The sequence below is a fragment of the Plectropomus leopardus genome, chromosome 14 (genome assembly GCF_026936395.1).
Source record: "Plectropomus leopardus strain MGB_pleo_1.0 chromosome 14, ASM2693639v1, whole genome shotgun sequence".
NCBI lineage: Eukaryota > Metazoa > Chordata > Actinopteri > Perciformes > Serranidae > Plectropomus > Plectropomus leopardus.
The window spans coordinates 32,132,524-32,159,503 of NC_142189.1; the positions used below are offsets into that span (position 1 = coordinate 32,132,524).

A 26,980-nucleotide genomic window follows, 5' to 3' on the forward strand; every position below is an offset into this window, starting at 1 on the left:
TGGGGGCAGGACTTTGTCTAGTCTGGTTTTTGACAGTCAACTGACCAACCGGGGGATTGTACCACTTAGCCAATTTAACAGAGCCAGACTTTCTTAAACTGAGCTGCTTCAACAAACCCTGCAGCATCAGTCAGAGATAGCAGGTACCGAGAATGTGGTAATCAGTTGTCTCTGTTGACTCAGGCTTTCTGCTTCTGTCTGGCGTGTCAATTGAGGCAATGATGTCATATGTGCAAAACCGGGGTGTTTTTGGTCTTTTTCTGGCTTAAAGCACTTTTGACAGTCCAAGCATTGGTAATAAAATTACATGAAAATTCAAAAAGTCATGGTATAGCATGTTGAAAATAAGTCATAGAAAGCATGTTGAAACAAAAGTCATAGTTTAGCACGTCGAAAAAAAAAGAAAAAGAAAAAGAAGTCATAGTTTGGTATGTCCAAAAAACCCCTGAAAGAAGTCATGCTATATCATGTCAAAAACACCCCAAAAAGTCATAGTATAGTGTATAAAAAAAAAAAGAAAAATTTCATAGAATAGCATATCATCTAACAAATATTAATATAATATAATATAACATAATATAATTAGTTAGGATTTTTGATTTTAAAAAAAGTCATTGTATAGTAATGGTAATAGATGAGACTTATGTAGTGCTTTTGTAGGTACCCAAAGATGCTTTACATGAAATGAGAAAAAAAAAAAAGTATGTCCTCCAAAAACCACAAAAAAATGTCATATGTGATGCCCCTGGGGCACTTGTCAGTTACTGTTGGGCCTGCCTGTGATCTCCCTCCCTGCCACAAGTCTGGGTGCGTTCCTAATTGCATTCTCTTTCTTTTTACTTTTAGTAGGTACTATGGCTGCCCTTGCAAAGTATGTACTGTGACATGCAGTATGCACACAATCAGGACATACTACTTCTTCATAATACTACACCCTGAACTTTGGCCCTCTTTCTCATATACCTGTTACCATGGAGATAAATCAAATTGCCATTCGCCAAACTCAACAGAGACGGAGGGTAACCTGGAGAGCTCTGCTATTGTTAACCTTTAAGTTATAACTGCATTCGTTGTGGATTCTAACATTATATATTCATTTTATTAGCCTACATATGCATTTCTCTATCGTTGTTATTTTCATTTATTTTTGTTGGTGGTTATCTGTATGATTTTTTTTGTTCACTTAAACCATATAGGCTACAGTATATTGCTATTAATACCATGTGACTGGTCATCAGTCACTTGATTGCACTGTCATTCATCATTGCGGCTTTGGTCAGGTGTGTATTGCTGTGTTTGATCACAAATACTGGAGTCATACATGTTTGATTAATATTTTAAATAGGCCTATGTATATAAAAAATTATGTAAATTATGTATGTATAGTTTAATTATGTACACTGTATTGTTTTTCTCAGTTTTACCCTACCTCAAGTCCATCATTAAATGAAGCTGAATTTGAATTTTGTCTTCAACATGGCGATTGGGGAGGAGTCATCTGCCTGTCAGCTTATGCAGAGCACAAGAGGGTGACAGAACACAGTGCGTCATTGAAACATTATAAAAATGCCACAGTATGATATGCCATCCAAAAATTAGGTACAGGACGACATATCATACTATGACATTTCAAATGATTTTAAGACGACATTCTACACTGACATTTTTCATGATTTTTGGTAATACTACACTATGATGTTTTTGATGATTTTTTCATGACATACTATGACATTTTTGATGATGTTTTTGATAATCTTTGGAGGAAATAGTATACTATAATGTTTTCAATGATTTTTGGATGAAATAATATAATATGGCGTGTTTTTTTTGGACGACATACTATACTATGTCCCTTTTTTTGCACAACATTTAATTCTATGATGTTTTTAGTGATTTTTGGATATCAAACTATACTATGACATTTTTGATGATTTTTGCAAATGATACGATACTATGTAGTTGGACGATGTTCTTTAGTATGACCTTTTTAATTATTTTTGGATGACATACTACACTTTGATGTTTTTGATGGTTTTTGGACATCAAGCTATACTTTAACGTTTTTGATGGTTTTTGGACATCGAGCTATACTTTAACGTTTTTGATGATTTTTGGACACCATACAATACTGTGTCGATTTTGATGACTTTTGGACAATGTACTATAGTATGACGTTTTTGATGATTTTTGGATGAAAAACTATACTATGAAGATTTTTGGACAACATTTCATACTATGATGTTTTTGAGGATTTTTGGACAATATACTATAGTATGACGTTTTTGATGATTTTTGGACGACAAATTATAATGACATTTTCATTGATTTTTGAAAGATATAGTATGACATTTTTCTATGATTTTTGGACATCAAGCTATACTTTAACATTTTTGATGATTTGACATACTATACTATGATGTTGTTTTAAGATTATTTTTTGGGGATTTTTCCCTTTATTGATAGGACAGGAACAGAATGACAGGAAATGTGGAAGGGAGAGGGAGAATAACACACAGCTTAAGGCCACAGGCTGAAATCGAACCCAGGCTGCTGCAAAGGCCTTGGCATATGGGGCACACACTATAGCAGGTGAGCTAGAGGCCACCCCACTATGACATTTTAGATGATTTTTGGACATCAAGGTACAAGGTAATTTTATTGTAATTTTTAAACTACATTGCTACAAGATAGGTTTTCAGTGATAGTAATTCCAAGGAATCTATAGCTTTTCACCTGCTCCACCTCAGCTCCACTGATGTAGACAGGGGTGTGTGTCTTTGCTCCTTCTTTCTAAAATCAACAATCAGCTCCTTGGTTTTACTGATGTTGAGCAGTAGTTTTTTCTGTGTGCACCACTCTGCAAGATTGTTGATTTCCACCGGTATGAACTCTCATCATTTTTTGTAATATGACCAATGATGGTGATGTCATCCACAAACTTCACAATAGAGTTGATGTCTGCAATAGATGTCTGGGAGTGCAGTCATGGGTGCACAGTGTGAAGAGGAGGGGGCTGAGCACACAGCCCTGGGGGGGCTCCAGTGTTGAGCACTAATGTAGAGGAGGTGTGACTGCCAATCCGAACTTTCTGGAGTCTGCATGTGAGGAAGTCCAGTATCCAGTTGCAGAGTGTTGTTCTGAAACCCAGAGTGTTAAGTTTTCCAGCTTCATGGGGGAGATTGTATTGAATGCTTAACTGAAGTCACCAACCAGCATCCTGATGTAGCTGTTGTTATTCTCCAGGTGAGTGAAGACTGAGTGAAGAGCAGTAGATATGGCATCCTCTGTGGATCTGTTGGCTCTGAAAGCATACTGGTGAGGGTCCAGGCTGGCAGGGATGTTGTCTTTGATGTGCTGGTGAAGCAATTTCTCAAAGCACTTCATAAGGATGGGGAAAAGAGCCACAGGGGGATATTCATTAAGACGAGACACAACAGACTTTTTGGGTACAGGAACGATGATGGCTGTCTTGAGGCAGACGGGAACAGTCTCCTGTAAGAGTGGGATGTTAAACATGTCAGTTATAATATTAACAAGCTGATCAGCACATGTTTTAGTACTTGTTAGGGGCACTGGCGTTGGCCTTGGCTGTCCATGTATCTGTGGGTTGTGGCAGTCAATTCAGTTCGACAGTTTGACTGGGGACGGTGATGTCATTGGGGATTCCCTTTCCGTGTTTCGGGGGTTGCCTTCGATCTGCTGCTGGTTCCTCCTTTCCACATCTTCCTGCTAATCAAATGGATGCCGTCAGCTGTCTCGATGAATGCTTGCTCCAATCATATTTTCTGAAGACAAATCAACTAATGAAGTCCGCTGTGGTTTCGCCAGTGCGCAGCTGTTATTTCATGTGAGCAGTCCGCCTCTGTGTTGTATGCTCTGTGTAACTGTTGTTTGCTGTGGGTTGTGTTGGTCATCTTGATTGTTGTACATTTTGACTGATAGAAGGCACTCGTGAGTTGTAAAGGAGCTGGGCTATAGACTAGGTTCTTATTGTTTGATGTCACCCTTTGCCCTCTCCTTGTGTTCACGTGTTGCCTGCTACTGCTGTTTCGCAAAACATCTAAACAATAAACGGCTTTCCGACGAGTTTACCACCACGGAATTTTGTTACCTCCCTTTGTCCCTAGGCATAACATCTGTGGGTCGTAACATAATGGATGCTCGTCCTGGATCTTTCCTCCCGTAAATGGGAAGCCAAATTGTTTGGTGTTTGTTTGTCTGATTGATTGTTTCTGCGTGCATAAATGACGTAATTTGATTTGGCTCAGTTTGTGGAAAGTCCGTCCCTTGATCTGATTGACACTCTCCGCAAGGAGGATTTGTTAGCTGTTGTGGTCCACTTTAGCGTCTCACTCCCCAAACAGCTGTTAAAACAGGAGATTAAGGCTTTACTTGTTAAAAATCTAATGGAGTTGGGGGTGCTTGTTGTGCCGGTGTCCTCCTCAGTTCATTACCAGTCACTCAGAGCGATGCCAACCAAGTTTCCAATCCCTCTCTTCCTCGCAAGGGAGAGAGAGAATGTTTCTATTATCACAAACCAGGGCATGTCATTGCTAACTGCCTGGCGTCATAATGCAAGGAGTAGCAGCAACTGTCGCCGAGTGTGCAACAGCCGCAAGGCGTCAGATTGAGTAATTCCAGCCCTTGTCACTCTCAGGGTAAAGCAAGCGATCAGCGTTCAATTCAGATTTTGCGTGACACATCGTGTTCACAATCAATTCTTCTTGCTGGGGTGCTTCTGTTTCCTAAGCGGTCAGTTTATGGATGCAGTAGAGTTGTCAGAGGTGTGGAAATGGGCAGTGTTTTGCGTCCATTGCACCGCGTACAGTCTGTTCTTGTCGCCGTTTTTTCCCAGTAGCTGTTTGTCCAGCTTTGCCAATCGGTGGCATTGCCATTGTAGCAGTATGGCTGTAGCTGTGCGGTGCCTTAATTAGTGCCGCAGGATCAGCATGTCTCTGCTGGGGGCACAGTCTATAAGGGTGGGTGGTTGTGCCCTGGGAGCTCTCTTGCCTTGAAGCTTCCGGGTGCGCCGCTTCCACCAGTAGCTTCACCTGATTGCCTCGCGGCCGGATCCCTCGGCTCGCCGATCCCGGGTATGTGCAGTGCTGCATGGTTCTGTGTGCTTTTCATAAAGTTTCGCGGTCATCATCAAAATTGGCTTTTGTCCCTCATGCAGTGCCTGGACTTGGGTTTTCCTCTCCCTTGTCGGCGTTAATCGCCGGGCGGTGAGTGTCTCTCTCCTGCACCTCATCTCGTGTGCTGCAGCGTGGGAGAGTGATCCACAGTCTGCCACATTTGTAATTATGCCGCTGTGGCGCAGAGTGCTTCTCTTCCTCACTTTGTGATGCTCATTCAACTCCTGACGGTATGTAGTCATCGTGATGCCAAGTTACCGGCATAGTTAATTTTTAGATCCTAAAATATGTCTTTCAATGGCAGGGTACACATGTGTGCGATCCTTTCCACCAGCTCTAACTCCGCCTCCCTCGCACGCCCCGTCGGCCTGCTGCTGTTTTGCGTGCCTGTTTGTGTGGCGATTGTTTATTCCCATTCATCCAACTCTACATCTCCAACCGTGCTGTTGCTGGCACTCATTAAGGTGATTGCTGTCCCTATCCTGGGCTGTGCATATCTTAACCTTTTCCTAAGCATGGACTGATGTTTATTAGTAATAGTTTCTTTTTCTTTACTATTGTGTTGCATGTGCACTGGGGTTTAGTTACTTTTCATAGTTGTTATTTTATTTTTTTGCTTTATGTTTGGGTTGTTTTGCATGTTTGTTTTGGCTTACTTATCCTTGATTATTTTTCTTTGGTTGCCTTGCATGTTTATTTGGGTTTATCAGTTTTGATGAATTCAAGATTATTTCTGATTATCTTTATTTGCTTTGGGTTGTTTGACAGTTTTCTTTTGCTTGCATGTGTTGGGTTTTGTTAAGCTATGTGGGTTCATTAATTTAACCCTGATGTAAAACCCAATTTAGTTATTTGTCCTTTTTTTGTGTATTTTGCGTGGGGTTTTGTTAATTTATGTGTGGTTCATTAATTTAACCCTGATGTAAAACCTAATTTAGTTATTTGCCTTTCTCTTTGTGTATTTTGTGGGGTTTGTTTAGGGGTGAGTGCGTGCGTGGTGTGTGTGTATAACGATTTTATTGAACTGTGTTAAGTAAAATAATATATTGTTAAATAAAATTAACTTAATTTTTTACGCTGGACCCGGTCTCAAGCTTTCATCAGTGAATGAACTTGTGTGCTTTAACTACTGTGGAAAGGGTTAGTACAATTCTCCAGGTGAAATGCCTGGGGTGGCGTTGTCGGTAACTGATAATTAATTTGTCAAATACTAATTCCTCTAATAGCGGTTTGGGTGTGGTTGGCCTGATCAAAATTCTCTTTAAAAGAATTATTAAACTCTGTCCATTATTCAACCTAACACCGCCCCCCGTGTCGCCACACCATGTTAATGGGAAATGACATGGCGTGAGGTAAAGTAACACTGACACTTGTTGTGTTAAACACACCGCCCTTGTTTCTATGCTCTGATCCTATGGATGATTGCATCCAGGCTGGCTTGTTTTCGTGACGTGTTCTCAGGCACAAAAGCTTGGCTCCGTGGATGAAAATCAGAAACAGACCGAACTTGAATTGTCTGATAGTGTGTTGTTTGAAGTCTCCAAAACAGTCGAGTCTGATGAACCTATAGTAACTACATTGGATTAGTCTCCCAAAGCTCATGATGAGCTGATAATGTGCTCCAGTGTCTCTCCTCCTGCACAGCCGTCGCTGCCTGTAACTTGGGAGCGACTTGTAGCGGCTCAGCAGCCAGATCCGAGTCTCCGGCGATGCTCCACTGTTCTGAGTACAAATCATGTTGAAAGCACGCCTGACCAGCGATGCAAAAACAGTGTGTCACACAGAGACATGTTAAAGTGGCATCATTCCCGTGACAAAACCACTGCTGAAAAAGCTGATGAAACTACTTCTGTTGAATCATGTTCACCGTTTGTCCAAAGTAAGCAGAGTCCTGATGTTGAGGATGGTCTGCTCGTGCATCATGCCACTCTTCAAAAGTGCACGCTACCGAGTCCCGAAACGAACAGACAAAAGTACAACAACATAATTCACATAAAATGCAATATGTGTGTCATATGTTATATTTATTGTATTTTAGATACATTTTAAAAATAAATTTGTTTCTGTACCTCATGGCAATAATTGGAACTGTGAGGAAAGTGCTTTTTTTACAGCCTAATTGATATGTTTGACAACAAAATATAGGCAATTATTCAGTTATTACATAAACACAACACACACAAACAAACAAATAAAATACCATACACCTGAATATTAAAACATGTAGGTAGTCTCTAATGGACAAAGAATGTTATTACATCTCAGTTTCTAAATTAGACACAGAATACAGTTCAGATTTTGCTTTGACATTTCTTTACAGATATTCCTTGATTTTGGCAAATGCATCTGCCTATTCTGGTTTTACCTGTTTCTGGACAACTGATTTATCGTCTAAAATGATATATCAGTCAACTTTAACCCTTGTGCCCTCCTCAAATTTACTACCCTCTGGACACCTTCGTGGCATAATGGACACGCACAGAAAAAATGCTATTAAATCATCATACATCAATATTTTTTTCTGCTTTTTTTTTCAGAAATCACTTAAAAACAATTTAAGACTTGTTCAAAACTACCAAACATTAAATGTTCACACTGATGAATCAGATGATGATTTAAAACTTATTTCACAAACACACACACACAAATCACTCTTGGGGCCACCTGGTAGTCACATGGCTCCATAATATAATGGCAAAAATACAAGAATTTCATGCATCTGCCTACAATGGGAAAAGAGCTGAATCTGGTGGAATACAGTGAAAATGTCAAATATCACTACTTTTTTTCAAAATGAAATGCTGACATTACAGAATGCATGATTTTATACTGTAATGGCAGTGAGATTAAAAAATGTGTTTATAATGGAAGTCAATGAGCCATTTTTGGCCACGAAGGTGTCCAGAGGGAGTATCTGGTGCTACAGAAAAAATACTAATGCAATCAAATCAATTTTGTTGCTAATCTTTGACACATCCAAGACTCTAATCACCACCAAAGTCCCATCCCCCTACTATTTATTATATGGAAAATCCTGAAAATGATTGAATGTTTGGTAGTTTTGAGCAAGTCTTAAGTTGTTTAAGTGATTTCTGAAAAAAAAGCAGAAAAAAATATTGATGTATGATGATTTAATAGCATTTTTTCTGTGCGTGTCCATTTTTGCCACGAAGGTGTCCAGAGGGTGCAAAATGCGTCAAGGGCGAATGAAGGACATGTAAGAGTAAAAGACACTGGATTTCAAAAAATGTACACAAAAGAAAAGTTCTTACAAAAATTCATGCCACAAGCTGTAACACAGCCAAAATGATCACCAAATGAAAAAAAAAAGTTGTGAGAAATGCCCGAGGAGGGCATAAGGGTTAAGTGCCTTAATTTGTTCTGCAATATCACAATCAGTGTCTAAACTGTATGAATCTACAGCCAAATGATATTTTATGGCATGAATAAAATAAAATATCAGCTGATATATCTGGCTGCCACCCAGTGGTCTATAATCTACTGTCTGCTATATGAAGTTCATAACCTAATGCAAAGAGAGGATCATCATTGTTTTCCAAGATTCTTTCCAATTTTAAATCATAACAGACCCGAAAGTGATGAAATCCATAAGTCCTTCTGACACATTTCTGTACATCTAAAAAGTGGTATTTGGGGCTTTTGGTAAGCCAGTGTATGCTTTCTGTCCCATCCTCTGATACAACAAAGAAATATTAAATTGTCTGTTAGTTTAAAGCTCTGTTACTTCTGGGACTTTTTATTCTTAGTGGTAGCTGGATATTCACCCAAGCCTTCGTCACAGTGAAGAGTGGGAAAGCAGTGGACTTTTCTTGCACCTACTACTGCACCAAACCCAAAATGCCACCGTAAGGTTGTGCAATAAATTACACTTCCTCTTTTTGCTTTCGTTTTCCTGTATTTTTAATCAAGCAGGGGCGTTAAACGGAGGCTACGTGCACTACAAACCTTCAAAAAGAAAAGCTCATTTGATGGTGACAGACGTCAAAGTTAGGGGTTGAGGGAAGCGGAGTGTGTAGTAAGTCAGGGATGGGTGAGTGGCGGAGCTTTAGAGGAGGCTACTGTTAGTCATTGTACATCACTGACAACACGTCCGACTTCACTGCACTAGAAGGAGTGTGAAATCTTGTCAACGTTTTTTGATGATTTTTGGCTGACATACTATACTGTGAGGTTTTTGATGATTTTTGGACGATCTACTGTACTATGACATTTTTGATGATTTTTTGACCACATACTATACTGTGACGTTTTCCATGACTTTTGAACATTATACCCTCATAGGTGAATCCACATGCAACACGCACAGGTGGCGTCACTTAAGAACGTGGCTGGATGGAACTGGTTGCATGTGCATAAGCACAAAAGGACAGCGACAGGTAATAAGGAGGTGGATGGGTCTGACTTTTGTGCGGGTGTCTGGAGTTTGCTTCCCGCGTGGATTTGTATTTTTGCTGTTTTCCACACCTCACCATGTGCCTCTTTTGCCGAAACCTTACCTTCCGTGACTTTGTGTAAACATATGGACCATGATGCTTCATCCCACCACATGTGCATTAGTTGAAATTATCATAACGGCATCCCAGAGCGTAAACAGCTCGTCAGATGTTTACACTCCGGGATGCTGTTACTGATGCTGTTTTAGGTTTCCTTCCTCATCAAGAAGGATAACTAAAACGTTATAAGTAGATTCAAAATATTTTGACAGACGTGACGAGTTGGGATCGAAATGTGTTGGAATTACACATCTGAAACTTATTTGATCACAGCTCAGTCATTCTTTACGAAACACTAAAACAGATAAACAGTGGTAAAATTATAATCAAAAACATCAATGACTTCCTGCAGCCACCCCTATCATTCCAGCAACTTAAACTCATCGTCCCTTCAGAAAAAGCGCATTTCAAAGATATTACAAACTTCACATAAAAACAACCTCTCACGACCAGACCTCGACTGACATAAAGATCTTGCTGTAACCATTGCTATAATGTGCTATTGATTCCAGTCTATGCCAATCCTTCTTCATCATTAGTCACTGTCAGGGTGCATGGGCTTTCTGCATTTTCATTGGTCTTCAGCTTCTCAAGCTCCTCCTCCAGCATGCTTATTTGCTGCAGCAGCTCCTTATTGTCCTGCTGGGCTCTGAGCTCCGTCTGCTGCTCCACCTCCATGATCTTCCTCTCGTACCAGCGTTCCAACTGAGTTGACACCGTCTCAAAAAAACGCTGAGTCACCTGACAGGTAGGCAATAACACACAAGTTGTTGAAATTCTCAGAACAGCTTTTGAAGGTTTTTTCCCTCGATGTAGATATTTTGTTTTCCCTCAGCGAGAAGACTGATATCAGTCTAATGTCTGTGTTTTAATCCTTGGAAACCAGAACAAAATGACTTAATGTCTTTGAAAAACATGGCATGGTAAATAGCAACTTCGGAAATAAAACAAAAATGAACAAGAAATTTAAACTTGAAATTAAATTTAAATTTAACTTGAAAATTAATTTTAAAAAATTGAAAAAAAAAGAAAGAAAAAGGTGAAAACAAAGGAAATCACCTGAAAAATGTAAATAATTCTTGTAATATTATTTAAAATGTGTTATTGGTAATTATAAATAAGGTGCTAGCCTTTTTCAGATATACTTATTTTAATCTACTTATATATTTAAGTTTTAAAACATTCATTGCCAAGTTGCCATTTGCCTTTTTCCCCATAGTTTATTTTTTATATATAATTTGAACCTATTTGCCCTGTGTGCAAGGGTTTAAATACTTGTGAAAGGCATCTAAGCAGGGCAAAAAAAAGTGATGTCGCTATAGGTTTCACAGAGCTGGTAGATAATTAGCCTAGCTTAGCATTACGGCTGAGAACAGGGTGAAACTGTTCGCCTTGTCCTGTCCACCGTTCACAAATACATCTGCCAACACCTCTACAGCTTTAGTTAATGCACTGTGTCTCAGTAGTTTGCCTGAGATACAATGATGGCACAATGGTGCAGATAAGAAGGCTCACTGTGGAGTTCACATGTTCTCCCTGTTTCTTTGAGGGTTTCCTCTGGGTGCTTTGGCTTCCTTCCTCTGTCCAGGTTTGGTTTACTGGTGACTCTAAATTGTCAAACAAAGAGAGGCAGCAGGTGCGCCTCTTGTGTCCGTCAAATTATTGGTGCTCATGGAAGCAAATACTACTTAAAAATAGGAAGGACTTCTGACAAAAAAACTGGTGTAAAAGATCCAGACACCCAGAATGGTTTGAAAAGCATGAAAGTTAGTTGATCGTGTCAGTCTATTCAAAGAAAAAGAAGGTAAACTACTTCGCTCGTCATACATTTTTATCTTTGGTCTTTTTTTAAGTCAAAAAGTTCAAATCCAAGTCCAAGTTCAGTTACAAGTTTTTTAAAATTTTTATTTTAGTTCAGTTGAGTCTAAAGTCATCAAATTATTGACTCAAGTCTGACTTGAGTCCAAGTCCCCACCTCTGTTAACTTCATTAATAGAGATTGAAATAATGGCCAGAAACTGCTAAAATCAGACTCACGTTGTAATGAAATGGAATTATCCTCTAAGGCTTGAAGTGAAATGGGGTTTGGAGCCCGTTTGTGTGTTTGACAGGTCTGGTCCATGTCCCTGTCACCGTCTGCTGTGGTGGACACTGAGTATACTCACCTCCATGGCGTGCTGATTGTTCCTTTCCTGCCTGAGTGTGGGCTCAGCGGGACGGTCGATGAAGAACTCCAGTGTTCTGCTGCCCTCAGTGTGCATCGCCGTATGCCTGCTTGCACACATCAGCTCTCCAAAGTGTTTTCTGTCTTGTCCGTCAGAGCCGTGCTCCTGATGTTGGATCAGTCTGCCTCCCTGGTTGCTGATGCTGGACTGGCTGCTGCTGCTTGAGAAACCCTCCGCACACAGAGGCCTCAGTGCTGCTGTGCAGCTGTCCTGCACTGCTGGAGGCTGCCAGACGGGGTCCACAGAGCCCAGCAGGAGGCCTGGGGTGGGGCTGGCATGGAGAGGGAACAGCGCTGTGTTCTCGTAGTCGTCTGGTGACATGTGTGGGGTTTAAGAAAAAAACAAATCATGCATTAACACAAAAGCAATAGTCTGTTCAACTGTAATGTTTTTCTCCATATAAATAATCACAGTATGCAAATGACAAACATTCATCCAGCAGCTGAGATCTGTACAAGTTGATTTTGACAGCAAGCAATCTTGCATAATTCATAAATATTTCAAAATTTTGACTCATAGATGGAGTTTGCTTATTTGCAAAGTAGATGTCTGTAAGTTGCCATCAAGACTCGCCACTACAACTAAACTGTCTCCATGGTAAAATCTGTGGGACGAAAGTCATGAGCCGAACTTGAAACTTTTTTTTGTCAAACTATTACTACTACACTATACTATACTATTATAGTATTATAGCTTTAGTATTATCCATTCAAATAAACTTAATTTCGTACCCGTACACAAATCCATATTGGTTTAAAAAATAATACAATACAAGGACAAAAACACAGAGATATTATCATTGCTAGCTTCATGGGCTCAAAAGGTTTTTGTTAAAGGGGACCAATTCTGCTCATTTTCAAGTTCGTACTTGTATTAAAGGTTTCCACCAGGACATCTTTACATGCACTAATGGTCAAAGAAACACTTAATGTCCTTTTACTGTCTGTTCCCGAGTAGGTCTTTACCTCAGGTACATATACCAACACCATATCAGAATGGACTACTACCTGTAAAAATGTAAAGTGGTTAATCCAGAGCCGACCTATTCCAAGGTGATCCATCTTTTCTGTGCTCATGGGCTTGATGCTCTCAGACGACAAGGAAATATAGGAAGTGTTGGAACTAGGTTAGGATCTGTCATTAATACAATGATGTGTTATTCTTAAATCAGGCTTCTTCTTTGTCTTTTCCTTTAATGTTTTATGGGATAGGTTACCATGCTGCTGTTGACTGATGTTTGACATTAACTGTTCTTTAATCCAAAAAGTCTAATCCGTTTGGTTGTCTTGGCATGTGATCAAGTTCAGATGTCACATTTTGTTCAGTTCCTCACTGGTTTTCACTTCATTTATAAAAACACTTGACATTGTGATGTGTGTGTGGAGTCACTGTACACCTGAAACAAGAACTTTGTAGCAGCCTTCATTTTATCAGAATTTTTAAAATTCTATATTCTAATGTAAAACTCATTGTTTCTGATAGCCAAAGTTGAATCCCATTACTCTACTTCACCTTTATATCGAGCGAGTCACAATTTTGCATTATGAGTTTTAGTTACATATTTTGGTATTGATTTATTCATTAATAAGTAATTCTTTCTCTCTCTCTCTCTCTCTCTCTCTCTCTCTAAACACACACACACACACACACATATATATATATATAAAACATTTGCGGCTGAAACCTTGGACGCCCAGGCTTAATGCTGCCAATATTGTTCCGAAGTTGTAGCGATTTATATATGACTTCTCTGTTTGATATTTCTGTTGGTTCTCATTGTCTCCTTCACTGCTCTGTCCTGTGAAAAAATGTCTTTATATTTTTAATCCCTTTGAGCTGTGCCACTGACGCTGCGTCAGCAATACAACCATAAATCATGGCTCAATTGCCCCTTTAAAATGGTCTCTATTGGTGCTGTTTTTGGACATACCTGGTGATCTGTCCACCTTCATCTCAAAGTACGTCCTGCTCCCTATCTGCTCCTGCTCCGGGCCTCCCACGCTGTAGGTGGATTTAGACGGCAGGATGTTGACGTAGGTGGCCAGTGAAGTGCTGCTGTCTCCGGACACTAAAGACAGCAGGGGGAGTGATTCCAGGTCAGCGTCTGCCACAGACTGCTCCAAAGACTGGGACGGGAGGAGCTTGTAGTATTGGCTTTTGGCTGAGATGTGGACATCCATGTCCTTCAGCTGGGACATACACCATCTCTTCAGCTCATGACTCACTGCAGCCTGCAGGAGATACAAACAAGGTGCTGGATTATCAAACTTTACCTGAGTAACAGCACAGCAGCTGCTATCCCTCACTCTCATTTCACTTGTTCCTACATGGAGTGAAAATCATGACAAAAATCCACTCAGACTAAAGCTCCACTTCTGACTTTTATCCTGATGACTCTACTCTCTTATACCTTCTTCCATCTTCTTGGAAGTGTGTGTTTATATTCAAACATTATTTTTCATCTTCAGATCAGTCTCCTATTGGGTGCCAAACATGAAGTAAGATCTCTTAAAAAAATCTGGACTATTATCACATCATGATTTTGCCAAAATCTGCCATTATTCTTTAATTAAAGGTTTAAAGGTTTTTTACTTATATTTCTTACAGAATGCAGGAAGTTGCATCCATCTGACCTCCCATCTCATAATCAGAATACAATGAATTCGGTTCGCAGTTATGAAGGTTACATAAATAGTCATAAAATAAGATCCTCCAAAGTGGTCCGGTGTTGTCACAGATACCTGAGTCATGAGGGCTTCCTCTCTTCCCTGCGCAGCTCTCTGCTCGATCTTATAAATCATGTTCTTCCTCTCTGCTGCAGCTCTTTCCTGACTCAGCATGTCCAACACTTTCATCTGCCACAAGAAAAGAACAATCTCACTGTCAAAAAAAAAACAAACTGAAGCAAGCAACTGTGATAATTTAATGAATTGTATAATCATTTAAGTTTGAGTTTTAAGACATAAAATATTAAAGAGCATGAAAAATAAATAAATAAATGATGTATAAATACATAAAGGAACACATTATTTGGATACAAATACTTATATGAATAAAATGGGCATAAACATAAAAATAAATACTTTAAAGAATAAATAAATTCTGAAATAAATGTGAAAATAAATAAATGCTGAAAACAATGAAACTGAAATGATTTTAAACAGACAGATGCATTAATAAATTTAGGTAAGAGGTCCTAACCTCTGTCTTTCTTTCTTTCTGTTTAGTATCAAAAAGGAGACAGTGCACATTAATAAATACACAAGGTATAAAAATGCCAGAATTAGCCAGGAGGCTAGTTTTTATCTGTAGTTTCTTAGTCAAGGTTTCCAAAAATACAACTACGCAAAAGAACAAAGAAATAGAGCATCCAGACTTTAAACACACCAGAAAGAGAAAGAAAGACAAGACAAAACACAACAAAATAAGACAAGACGAGACAAGAAAAAACAAAACAAGAAAAAAAAAAACAAGACAAAACAAGACAAAACAAAATCAAACAGACTAAAAAAGAGAAAGACATGCAATTTGAAGACTAGAAAAAAAGTGTTAATTTCACTGATGTGAATTGTGATTACATTCCACTCTTTCTTTCTTTCTTTGTATTTATTTATTCCTATATTTATTTATACATGTATTCATTGATACTTATGTCCTCCATAAAATAAAGGCAGCCAGCAGTTTTTGGAGTAAAATCAAATGAACTGATCTTTAAGTGTGTGAAGTAAACTAAAGTAACGATGTGTGAGCAGAGACAGAGTGGACACAGACCTGGTGTCTGTTCCTGCTGTCCATTTTGCCCAGTCTGCAGTTGACCTGCTCCTGGATGTTGAGGATGTGCAGCCTCATCTCCTCCTGCGTGGCCTTCAGTTGGCCCTCCAGCTTCTTGAGCAGGGGCTTACAGTGGCATCCATAGGCTGGAGCCTGAAGGGGGACATCTCAGGTTACACACTGACTGCACACTCAGAAGCAGGATGGAATTGAACTCTGAGAATAATGGCTTTACAAAACATGTTAGTAGCTTCGTCATCACTGACCTGTCTAATGTTGCCGTCCTTGTCTCGGTATAGTGTGTACAGCTGATACATTTTTCCATTCTCTGCGAAATCTTCAAAATCATCCCACAGCAGATTCTCCTTAATGTTGAAGTCTTTTTTGCCTTTTCTCACATCATTTCCTTTCAAAGCCTGCACAGGAGTTAAAACAGGAAACTGTTGGTTAAGTTTTCAAAATGTGGTGATATCTGGTCCAAGTTGTTTTTAAATGATATACAGTGACGTTCTGACATGAGAGTTAGACCAGGTGGAAACTGGACTGCATCTGAGTTCATCTGGTCATTATGTAGTCAGTCACAGTAGGCAGGTTACCATTATAAATTTACGCAAAACTTAAGCAATATTTTTAAAATGTCATAAAAACACAATTGCGAGATGACTGTGTTTCCATTGAGTGATGTTCTGCGACTTCTCCTCTGGTGATAACATTCCAAGAAGCATGCTGATGGATGTTCTAAACATTAGCAGCTTTATTTCTATTGCAGTCACCACACTAGCGGTCATTATTTCCAATTCAAGGCCACATAGGCATGTTATGGAGCCATAATGGAAAGGCGAGCCCCTTATACATGGGAGCGGCCACATATGAGGGATTTCTGGGAGGTGATAGTCCACGATTTCACAGAGGAACTGTGGATTCAAAACTTTCAGATGATCCACTCAACTTTTGAAGAGTTATGTGATGCAAAAAAATAATGAGGGAGCCAGTTCCTACTGACAAGCACATAGTCATAGCGTCATGTGACCTATAAAACCCCAAAAAGTGTTTCCATTGCAGTTCTGCAAAATATGGTTTTGTGTGGAATACCACCTCATGCAAGCGCAAAAACTTTTTTGCAATAAATAAGAGTTTTTTAACTTGTTGTGTTTCTATTGGGCATATTTTATATTCACAGTTTCAGTTTCCAGAGGAGAAGTTGCATAATATTGTGAGAATGTCGTATAACGTCACTCAGTGGAAACACATTTCATCTCGCAATTGTGTTTTATTTTACATTTCAAAAATATTAAATTTGTAATGACCCGCCTATTGTGGACAGCTCAGCATGACAGCTGTGGTCTCTCTGTCCTACCTGTTCCCTGGCTCTCCTTCTCTTTCGGTGGCTGTTGGGGCTGCTGATGGCGGCTGCAGGGGTTTTGTGATGATGAGGCGGCTGCTGGTGAGGAGCCACTTTAGTGATGGTTCTGTTCTCCATTTTTTCACTGCTGGGGGTTTCCTCCACTGCAGAGCTGCTGTCCTGCTCAGGACAAACAGATAACAGGTACACAGTAAAATCAAATTCAAATGCAACCTGAGAAGAATTCTCCCTACAGCTCAGCAGACCTCCACATGCTGTATAAATAGTTTTTTGTATTTTCTCACTTTGTTTGGTAGAATTTCTAATCTGGTGACAGATTGGCTCCTGCGATCAGCTGTGAGTCTCTCTCTTCGTTTCCTTATAGTTCTTCCGCGCATGAAACGATGCACCTGAGGACAAATACAAGACCTGTTGCAGTTTACAGTAATTACATTTTATTCTAGGAATAAGCCTTAAATACGCAACAAATTTGCTCCTGCAATCATAAACGCTGATTATAATATCTCTGCTAATCATATTCATTACACTGTACTTTTTAACACTAGAAGGGCCAGAATGCCATGCCAGCTAGAGAGGCCTTGCATGGTCATTTAATGCCAAAATTTCTTATGACAAATATCCAGTATAGAGAGTAATGCATTTATTGTGGTAGGTTATCTTTTAAAAAATTAACAACAACAATAATAATAATAATAATAATAATAATAATAATAATAATAATAATAATAATAATAATAATAAACACCAAAATGTACATTATAATATATTAACAAGTTCATTTAGACTTTTTCTATTTTGGCTTTTTTTTTATACGTGCTATCTAATCATATTATTTTTCATATGGTGTGTTCTGTATAGCCTAATTTTTCCTTTTTTTAAAATACATTATTTAGATGGAGGCTTCAAATAAGCCCAACAGGTTTTCTGTCTCTCCCTGCACTGCATGTATTTGTTACTCTTGTGTGTGCATGTGTGTATGTTTTAATTTTGCGAAAAATAAAACCAAAAACGTTGCAAACATTTCTCTTTGTTGAAGCCTCCGCCAAAGAACTTGGTGTCAAAATTTGAGAGCTATGATAAAAATTATCAGCTAGTAATGGGCGCTGCAGCACTGTTATTTTAAATTCAACAGAGTTATATGACATATGAATGTGAAAACAGTCATGGCCGTTCTAGTGTTGATGTTTTGGTCTGTCGATAATAGAAGAAGTCATAAGATCTTAGTGAAGTTATTGATACAGATACAAACCTGAGGTGCTCTGGCCAGGAACTGTGCCAGATCTTTGTGGTTGTTATCTCTGGCTTTGTCAAGAGCTGTTTTACCTGCCTGGAAGTGAACAGGGAGTCATAAACATGAGAAAACACACTGATGTTTCATATGAGCCATAGCACAACAGTAATGTAATATTCATCCTATATTACACTGTCTAAATGAAGGTGCTTTAAAGAGGAACATTTTATCCATAAGTTTAGTAAACAGAACGCCTGCAGTCAAGAGGTGCAGTTGTGGGGATTTTTAGTCAATCCCAGAACCCATCGGCTATCAGTCCGGTGGAGCTGGGATGTATCAAGTTAATTTATATTATGTGATGGCTGCTTGCTACACCCATGCACAGAACTCATATCAGGTAACAGATTTGTGGAGTTGACCTTAAATAAAGGATTTTGGGACTCTATATTGCAAGTTTGAGCTGTGATCAGAGTATGCCTTTTGTCTGTAGGCATATTGTAGGCCTGAACACACAGCATGTGAAGTTTAGGGCAGATTGGACCATTCAAAGTCATATTACAAAGGCTTCCTGTGTGATTTTGGCATATCAAAATTTGCTATACTGTTTGACGAAATCTAAAATGCTTTGCAGGTTAGCATCAACACCGCCGGGAGATACTACACCTGGATTTGAAGTCAGTCTGTAGGAGGAGTTTGTTAAAATACAAGGGCTAAAAATGAAGAAAAAAAATTTTTAAAAAAAGAATTCGCTTAAAAATAAAAAACAAATTCCAGGACAAAAAGTTTTTAGCAGATATCACATTTTAGGATGTGTGTGTCTAATGTGTGTGCCAATTTTCATGAGCTTGTAAGCATCTCTAGCCCCTCAAACAGAGCTTCCTCTTTATGGCAAATAATGCGTCACCATGGCAACGGCGTTTGACTAAAACTCATAAGCTTCGATAATAGTAACCTCTTGCTATTACCTTCACTTGTTAACGTGTAGACAGAGATGTATATTGTTAGTGAGATATTTTGTGATGTCAGAATACATTGTGGAGCTGTGACTAAGCAGTCATCGAGTAGATGGAACTTACATGATTTCTGATTTTGCCATCAGTCCCCGCCTCCAGTAAGAGCTGGACTGTCTTCTTATGGTTCAGAGCAGTGGCCACATGGAGAGCTGTGTCCCCCGTCTACAGGAAAACGCACAGACACACATGCACACGCGCATGCCCGCACACACACACACACACACACACACACACACACACACAGAGAGACAGATACATAAACCGCACAGTGCAGTAAGTGTGTTTGCTTGCCTGCAGATTCTTCATACTATCAAGAGAACATGAAACATCATTTGTCCATCGGCAAGCATACAATTCAACTAATAATACACAAATAATGAATGAACATGAACTTAAGTTTGAAGGAGCAGGGATTGTGGGATTTCGGGGGACATATTGGTGGAAATGGAATAGGACATTTATAACAAAAGGGAGGTTTACATTTGCCTTTAAATTGTGCAAATTTTTTGTCTTTTCTAGGTCACATGATGCTATGGCGATGTGTTTGTCGGTAGGAACTGGCTCCCTCAGTCATGATGCAGCAGACACCCTTAGAGGTGTTGTTGCACCACATAACTCCATAAATCCACAATTGACGCCTAGTGTGTGAGTGATTTCACCTGCATGAGATTCTCAAAACACAGACACATAGTACCTGGTTTCTCTCTGTCACTGAGCACAGAGAACTGAGCAACAGTTTGACCAGTGTCAGGTTGTTGTAGCGAGCCGCTACATGCAGACAGGTGTCACCCACCTGGAACCAGAACACAGCTCTTATCATGACACCATCCCTTACTTTTCAACAGCGTTCATGACTAAAGCTTTGTAGAATCATATTGACACAGCAAAGAGTCTACCACTTTTAAAATCATGTGTTAGTGTCTAAGGAGAGAGCTCAGTGCATTGTGGGATGATGGGGGACTCACGTGGTTCTTGGTGTCCGGTGTAGATCCTCCAAGCAGCAGCAGGCGAGCGGTCTGAGCGTGTGCATTTTGACAAGCCAGGTGGAGTGCCGTGTTTCCTGCCTGAATCAACACACACAGGCCAGGGGGAAGAGCATATAACATCACAACTCAGTGTTGCAATGTGCAATAAGGTTTTTGAGGTGCAATAATTCTTTATATCACTGTCTACGCTGCAATATTTGGTGCAATATTCCTATTTCAACGACAGCAACCCTTTGTGCTGTTACTCGTGCAATATTCTTCCAACTCTTGAATGTAGTCTATATTTTACATCTATATATACACATTCTATATATTGTATATGCTGTTATTGTTATTCTTGTTATTCATTGCAAACATATTTACACACACATACACACACACACACACATATATATATATATATATATACATATAAAACTTACATACTAGTTTCAAACATTCATTGTGGGATAAGGCACAGATTTATATTTTACATACTTCATACTCAGCACATTATATACAGTATAATCATATATTAGTGCTAATTGTCTATCATTGTATTTCTTACATTTATATGTTTACACATTTACATACACAGCATATTTACATAATTAATTTTAAAATGTTGAAAAAAAGTCATACTATAGTGTGTCACAAAACGCCATACTATAGCATGTGGAAAAAATGGTCGAAAAATGAATTGCTCCAAATGTTAAAAAAAATTGTATATAGTATAGCATAGTATAGCACTTTGAAGAACATTATAGTATACAATGTGGAATAAAGGGTCCACAAAGGGAACACTCAAAGTGCTGAAAGATCAGGACAGCCTCTAGCTCATCAGGTCCAGTGTGCACCCCACATGCCTAAGACGCTGCAGTGGCCCAGGTTCGAGTCCGGCTTGCATGCTTTGCTGCGTGTCATATCCCCTTCTCTCCCCCTACTTACCCATCTCTCTGTTTAACTGCCTTATAAATAAAAGGGAAATGCCCCCAAAAAATATCTTTAAAAAAAGGAAAAGAAAAAGTTGAAAAAAAGTTATAGTTTGGTATGTGAGCAAACGGCATACTATAGCATGTAGGAAAAAATGGCTGAAAAAGACATTGTTCCAGATGTCAATAAAACTTATCGTATGACATTTAGAAGAATATTATATGTAGAAAGCCAAAAGAATGGTCCAAAAAGTCTATATTTAAAATGTTGAAAAAAGTCATACTATAGTATGTCGAAAAAATGGTCGAAAGATTCATCATTCCAAATGTCAAAAAAAGTCAGAATAGCATTTTGAAGAAGTATTTGGTGTAGAATTTCAAAAGAACAGCCCAAAAAGTTAACATTTAAAATGCTGAAAAATGTCATACTATAGCATATGTTAAAAACAGTCAAAAAAAGACATTGTTCCAGATGTTGATTAAACTTATGGTACAGCATTTTGAAGAAGTTTATAGTGTAGAATTTCAAAAGACCGGTCCAAAGAGTCAACATTTAAATATTAGAATATTTACATACTTTGCTAATTGCTTACTCTAACTGTATTTCTATTTAATATTTTTATATACTTGTGCTGGTACTTATTTCTACTCACAATAACTCTCCATGCTAGCATCAGAGCCACTGTAAAGAACTGCAATGAACTGCAACGATTACTTACGATTTTCCGATTAACTATTTTTATTAATGGATTTGCAATCAGCAACACAGCACAGATTGGAATTGTGACTTGACAGAGGTTTCTGTAAATGTATGATGTCTATAATGTGATCATGTTTCCTATAGTGTTTGTCAGAGGGGCATCTGGACGTTTATTGTGTAGTCTTTCTGATGAGCGCTGGAGGGCGACCTTACAGATGTTTTTAATATGTTTTTTTTATTGGTTTCATGCTTTTCTTTTGATTGCTGAGAGCTTGAGAATACAAGACAAATATCTGTGAAAAGGGACAATAAAGTATCATCTCATCTTATTTCATCTCACCAAAAAAAGGGGGGGGGGTTCTTCTTTGATCACAGTGGTATATTTAGGTGAAATTTTTAGCTCATGCAGAATATTTCTAACAGCCACAAATGCATTTTGTAAGTATTCAGTGGCCTGTACAAGTGTTGCCGCGCAGCAGGATACAACAGTGTCATCAGCATAAAAATGGAAAGTAGCATTTGACACATTTTGACCTAGATTATTCACATTAATAGTAAATAAAAGTGGACTTAATACAGAGCCCTGCAGCACACCCTTGTGGACAGATACAATAACAGAGCATAGATCATCATAACTAATGCACTGAGACTGATTACTAAGATAGTTTGGAAACTAAGCAATTGCTTCCTCTGAGAGCCCTAAGCTCAGAAATCTAAGCGTTAAAACATCATGGTCAACTTTGTCGAACACCTGGATAAATCAGTCAATAGTGCTTTGCAATGTTGCACCTTATCAAGTGCTACAGAAATGTGATTTACTGCCATCTGTGCAGCTATGATAGTGCTGTGCTTTTTTTCTAAAACCTGAATTATTTGTTAATAAAATATCATTGGTGTATAAAAAGTCTTTTAGTTGATTACTCACAAGAGATTCAAAAACTTGAACTAGTACTGACAAATTAGATATTGGCCGATAGCTGTTTAAAATACTTGATTCGCCTCCTTTTTAATAAGGGAAAAACAAAAGCAGATTTCCATATCCTTGGAATTAGTTAGAAAAGATCTGCAAGAGGCTCTACAAAAATACAAAATAAGCTGCCAGTTTCGAGGAGGAGGAATCTATGTTGTGTCTTTTTTTATGTCTTGCAGTATTTTTATCTTCATTTATAAGTATTATTATCCTACCTTGTTCCTGATGTGTACATCAGCTCCTGACTTGACCAGCAGTTTGACACAGTTAGAGAAACCATGCCAGGACACCTCATGCAGCGCAGTGTTGCCGTCCTCAAACAGACAATGGACACAGTATTCCTGTTACAAACTAATCATTTCATCAACCACACAATCTGAGAAGAGTGAATGTTGCTGTAGGTGTGTGGAAGACATATGCAGCGTGTCCATCACTCACTCTGTCCTGCAGGTCCACAGCACAACCTCCCTTGATCAGAGCAGCCATGGTGTCGCTGTTCCCCACCATGGCAGCTCTGTGCAGGGCCGTCTGATGACCTGGGCCCTGGCATGGTGATGATGGCAATGGCACCGGCGCCTGTTCACCCATCACTATGCTGTTCCCACCCACTTTCAGAAGAACAATGTTATTCCTGCAGTCCTCAGGCATGATGGGTCTCGCACTTCCTGTTTGGACAAAATAATAATGTTTGACCTCAAAGAACCTCTCCTGTGTTTTAAGTGTTTGTGTGTGCATGCATGCGCGCGTGTGTGTATTTTTGTTGACTGTATAGTTACATGGGCATGTGTTAAGCTGAATTAAATACAGCCAACAATATTTAATACACATTAACCTTTTGAAGCCTGAGGAAACTGCTCATATGCTCATTCACTTCTCCCCATGTTTTTAAAAGAAATCAAGTCAAGCAAATTACTTAAAAATAGCACATCACTGATAAGAGTATCTGAAAAATAGCATAATGATAATAATAATAATAATAATAAAGTCACAAATAAACAAGGAAACAACTTTAAAAAGTGCTTAAAAAGAATAGTAATTCAGTAACATATTTTTATATATGTAATTCTGATAATTATAAATATATTTTTTAATATGTATTTATATATATATATATATAATATATGTGTGTGTGTGTGTGTGTGTGTGTGTGTGTGTGTGTATATGTATATATATTTTTAATATGTATTTATATATATATATATATATAATATATATGTGTGTGTGTGTGTGTGTGTGTGTATATGTATATATATATATATATATATATATATATATATAAATTCTGACATTATTTCTCATGTTTCTGAAAGAATCAAACCAATTTACTGTGGGTTCAAAGGTTTAAATACTTCTGAAAGGCATCAAAAGGCAAAAACTTGTCAAAAACTGCTGCATGGTCAGTGATTTTGGTGTAAGACATTGATGCAGAAAGCCACCTTTAGCGGCAGTATGAGACACCGGTGGACGGCGTCAGTTTGTACCGTGGCCTATCACAGCAGTATGATATGCTGCCGGTTGGCCTGATGGCACCTTTGCTGCAGAACAATAGACCACTGGATGGCGCCAATTTGAAACGCTGCTGGTAACGACCTAATATAAGGGGCTGGAAAGTCCCCAAAGGCCAGGTGGAGGAAAAGGTGGGGTCCAAGAAACCCCAGACCTTCATTTGGGAACCTGCTGTTTGCTTCCCATATGCATGTTGAACCAAGTCATGATGTTTTTCAAAACACAAACACATGCTTTTGTTGCCTAAACCTAACCATGTGCTTGTGATGCACAAGGAAATAAATATAAATACGACTGTTACAAATTGTTGCTATTGTAAATTTATTTTGAAAGCGACTGTATGCATCTAAGGAGCAGAAACTATACTGTGTATTTTGACCTGACCCTGACCAGGCGGCGATGGGTTAACTGATGAGTTTGGATAAGAATATTTTGAACATAACTCGAAATTTTGCTCTTGACAACAATCAAGCACCTTTATCACCTTTTTTATATTGGTTGGGGGGGCATTTATATATACACCCTCTCTGACCTAGACCTCCAGGGGGATCTAAGGGTGATTCCCAATCACAATATGACTTTTTATGATCTTTTCTTCTGACATACTAAAACTTTAAAAATAAAACAGTCAATAGCTATTCATTTTGTTTTTTACAGCCTGAAACTTTATGGTTTTTCAGTCTCTCATCATTCTTGCTTCCAGCAGCAAATATTTTCAGTGAGAAAAGTCTAATAAAGCCACCATGCACAACCTGCTCAGCAGCAAACAGACATAGTTAGGCACACAGCGGATCATTTAGCTAAAGACAGTATCTGCATGTGACCCAAATGACAAAGGATTTCATGTCAGCGCTGCGGTATTTGAGCTGATAGTCAGATTATGCTCTATGCCAAGTGTGGAGCTTTAATCTTTGATGCTGATTAGGAGCAGCGTGGAACCCAAAGCATGTAAGCACTGAAACACTTGGGCGCATCATTCACGCTCAATCTGTTCTCTTCAGGAATTCCACCTGTAACTCATACAAGTGTTCTATTTTTTTCTATATAAAACATGTTTGGTGTTCTGGTTCTGTATATTTATTACACCACACTGACTACTGTATGAGAGGAATGCATCCAGCCTATAGTCACCAAAATAACATTAGCACTGTACATTTCTGCAAACCAAGAATGTCACATTTGCAAATTTCATACGTGTCATTTAAATGTTTCCGAAGTGATGTAGTATATAAGCTGGCAACAAAAACTGTTGTGTTTTAGTAGGTCACTAAAACACAACACACACACACACACACACACACACACACACACACACACACACACTGATCACACATCTGATTGTTTCTTTAAACCACTTTTTGCATCTCTCTTGTTTACTCTGCCGGTATTACTTGAATTGTGGAGAATCTTAAGCTAACCATGTATTTAGCATGCTAAAACTGACATTTATACTTGTATCATTAGCCATCAACCCTGTTTTACACATCCAAAGAATTTCTATAAAAATGAACAGCATGGCTTCTATTTGAGACAGGGCTTTTTTTGTCAAAATGTGTAACTACACCAGGCTACTAAAACAGACTGGCCGTGTAATCGGGGCTGAGCTTATATCAGAAGTTTTATGGTACATCTTCATGAACAGTCAGTGCTGTGACTTTGTGCAGCTTCCTTGAGTCTTACCGTCATAGTAAGGTTGTCAACTTTGGTACCATAGTGTCTGTACAGAGACCAAAACCAGTCCTATACGACAGAGTAAAAATAAATTATTAGCTTAAAAAATAATTCATCTTATCTTATCAAATTTTGTCAACTTAGCAATTCAAGACAACCTGGGAACTAACTTTTTTTTTTAGTTTATACAAATAGTTTATTTCAAACTGAAAGTTGCCCACCCTCCCACCTGCCCTGTAGGGAATTTCCAGCTCAGGGTTCACAGGGATGCAGCCTGGCAGTGTAGCACACTGCCTCAGAAGGTGTCTTTTTGCATTGTTGTCTGACTGGTCTTCCTACTTCCAGCCCAGTTATTTCATACTGCTAAACCATACTAAAAGGTTGACACATAGCACTTACACTAATCTTGAATCACTTTGAATAATGTTTAGATTGTGATATCAGAAACATAAAGCAAGCAAGTCTAGTTTAATAATAGTTTAAATGGATGTCTAATGGCTGAAGATTGAACAAATACTAAAGGCCTTCTGTTAACAGATATAACAACACATGTTCGGTAGATCTCAAAGAGAGGTCATGGCATTTGCTTCTCTTAAAAACATTTTTACTTTCTACATGAGGCTGGCTTTTGTTCTAATGTTTTGTCAGTTAGGTTCTTACAGAGAAGAAGTGTATGATCCAGTCAAATGTGTTTTACCTTGCTCTCCATAGCTGCTGCAGACTTGTGTCACTCCCTGCTGTGGCAAAAAGGAGCATCGATGCAAAATCCAAACAAGCCCCTTCAAAAAGTCACTCTGTGTGTGTTTGGGGTATGTAAGAGGATGATGCTGCTGCAACAGACTGGCTACTCAATGTGTGAAGATGTGTGCAGAGAGACGCCAGCTGTTGTAGTGCATTACAGCAGAGAGAGAGAGAGAAAGAGAGAGAGGCAGCAGCACATCCATCCACAGTAATACCTTCAACCCTCCATCTGCACATGCACAC

General features: G+C 38.8%; 1 protein-coding gene across 2 annotated transcripts; it reads right to left on the minus strand.

Moving 5' to 3' along the window:
• Positions 1-7,140: 7,140 nt before the first annotated feature.
• ankrd6a (ankyrin repeat domain 6a) lies at positions 7,141-26,827 on the minus strand. 2 transcript variants are annotated; one of them, XM_088087768.1, is made up of 16 exons: positions 26,694-26,805; positions 26,006-26,065; positions 23,258-23,484; positions 23,035-23,133; positions 20,218-20,316; positions 19,947-20,045; positions 19,316-19,414; positions 18,258-18,335; positions 17,293-17,397; positions 17,003-17,167; positions 15,912-16,061; positions 15,646-15,798; positions 14,616-14,729; positions 13,805-14,105; positions 11,815-12,185; positions 7,141-10,390 (listed from the first exon to the last, which is right to left on the minus strand). In XM_088087768.1, exons 3-16 carry the CDS (start codon positions 23,465-23,467, stop codon positions 10,163-10,165), a joined length of 2,271 nt encoding a protein of 756 aa, XP_087943894.1. In that variant the 5' UTR covers positions 23,468-23,484; positions 26,006-26,065; positions 26,694-26,805; the 3' UTR covers positions 7,141-10,162. The 2 variants fall into 2 exon arrangements, with proteins under 2 accessions (XP_087943894.1, XP_087943895.1); XM_088087769.1 differs by lacking the exon at positions 26,006-26,065 and having other exon boundaries at positions 26,694-26,827.
• Between the last annotated feature and the right edge of the window lie 153 nt (positions 26,828-26,980).

Bases quoted from the DNA above. Each gene is read 5' to 3' on its own strand.
- ankrd6a (XM_088087769.1), bottom strand. From the start codon at position 23,467: ATGCCTGAGGACTGCAGGAATAACATTGTTCTTCTGAAAGTGGGTGGG. The intron at 19,415-19,946 runs GTACTATGTGTC...GTTTTCCTGTAG, and splicing joins CAGTGACAGAGAGAAACCAG to ACGGGGGACACAGCTCTCCA. The intron at 14,106-14,615 runs GTATCTGTGACA...TATCTCCTGCAG, and splicing joins AGGAAGCCCTCATGACTCAG to GCTGCAGTGAGTCATGAGCT.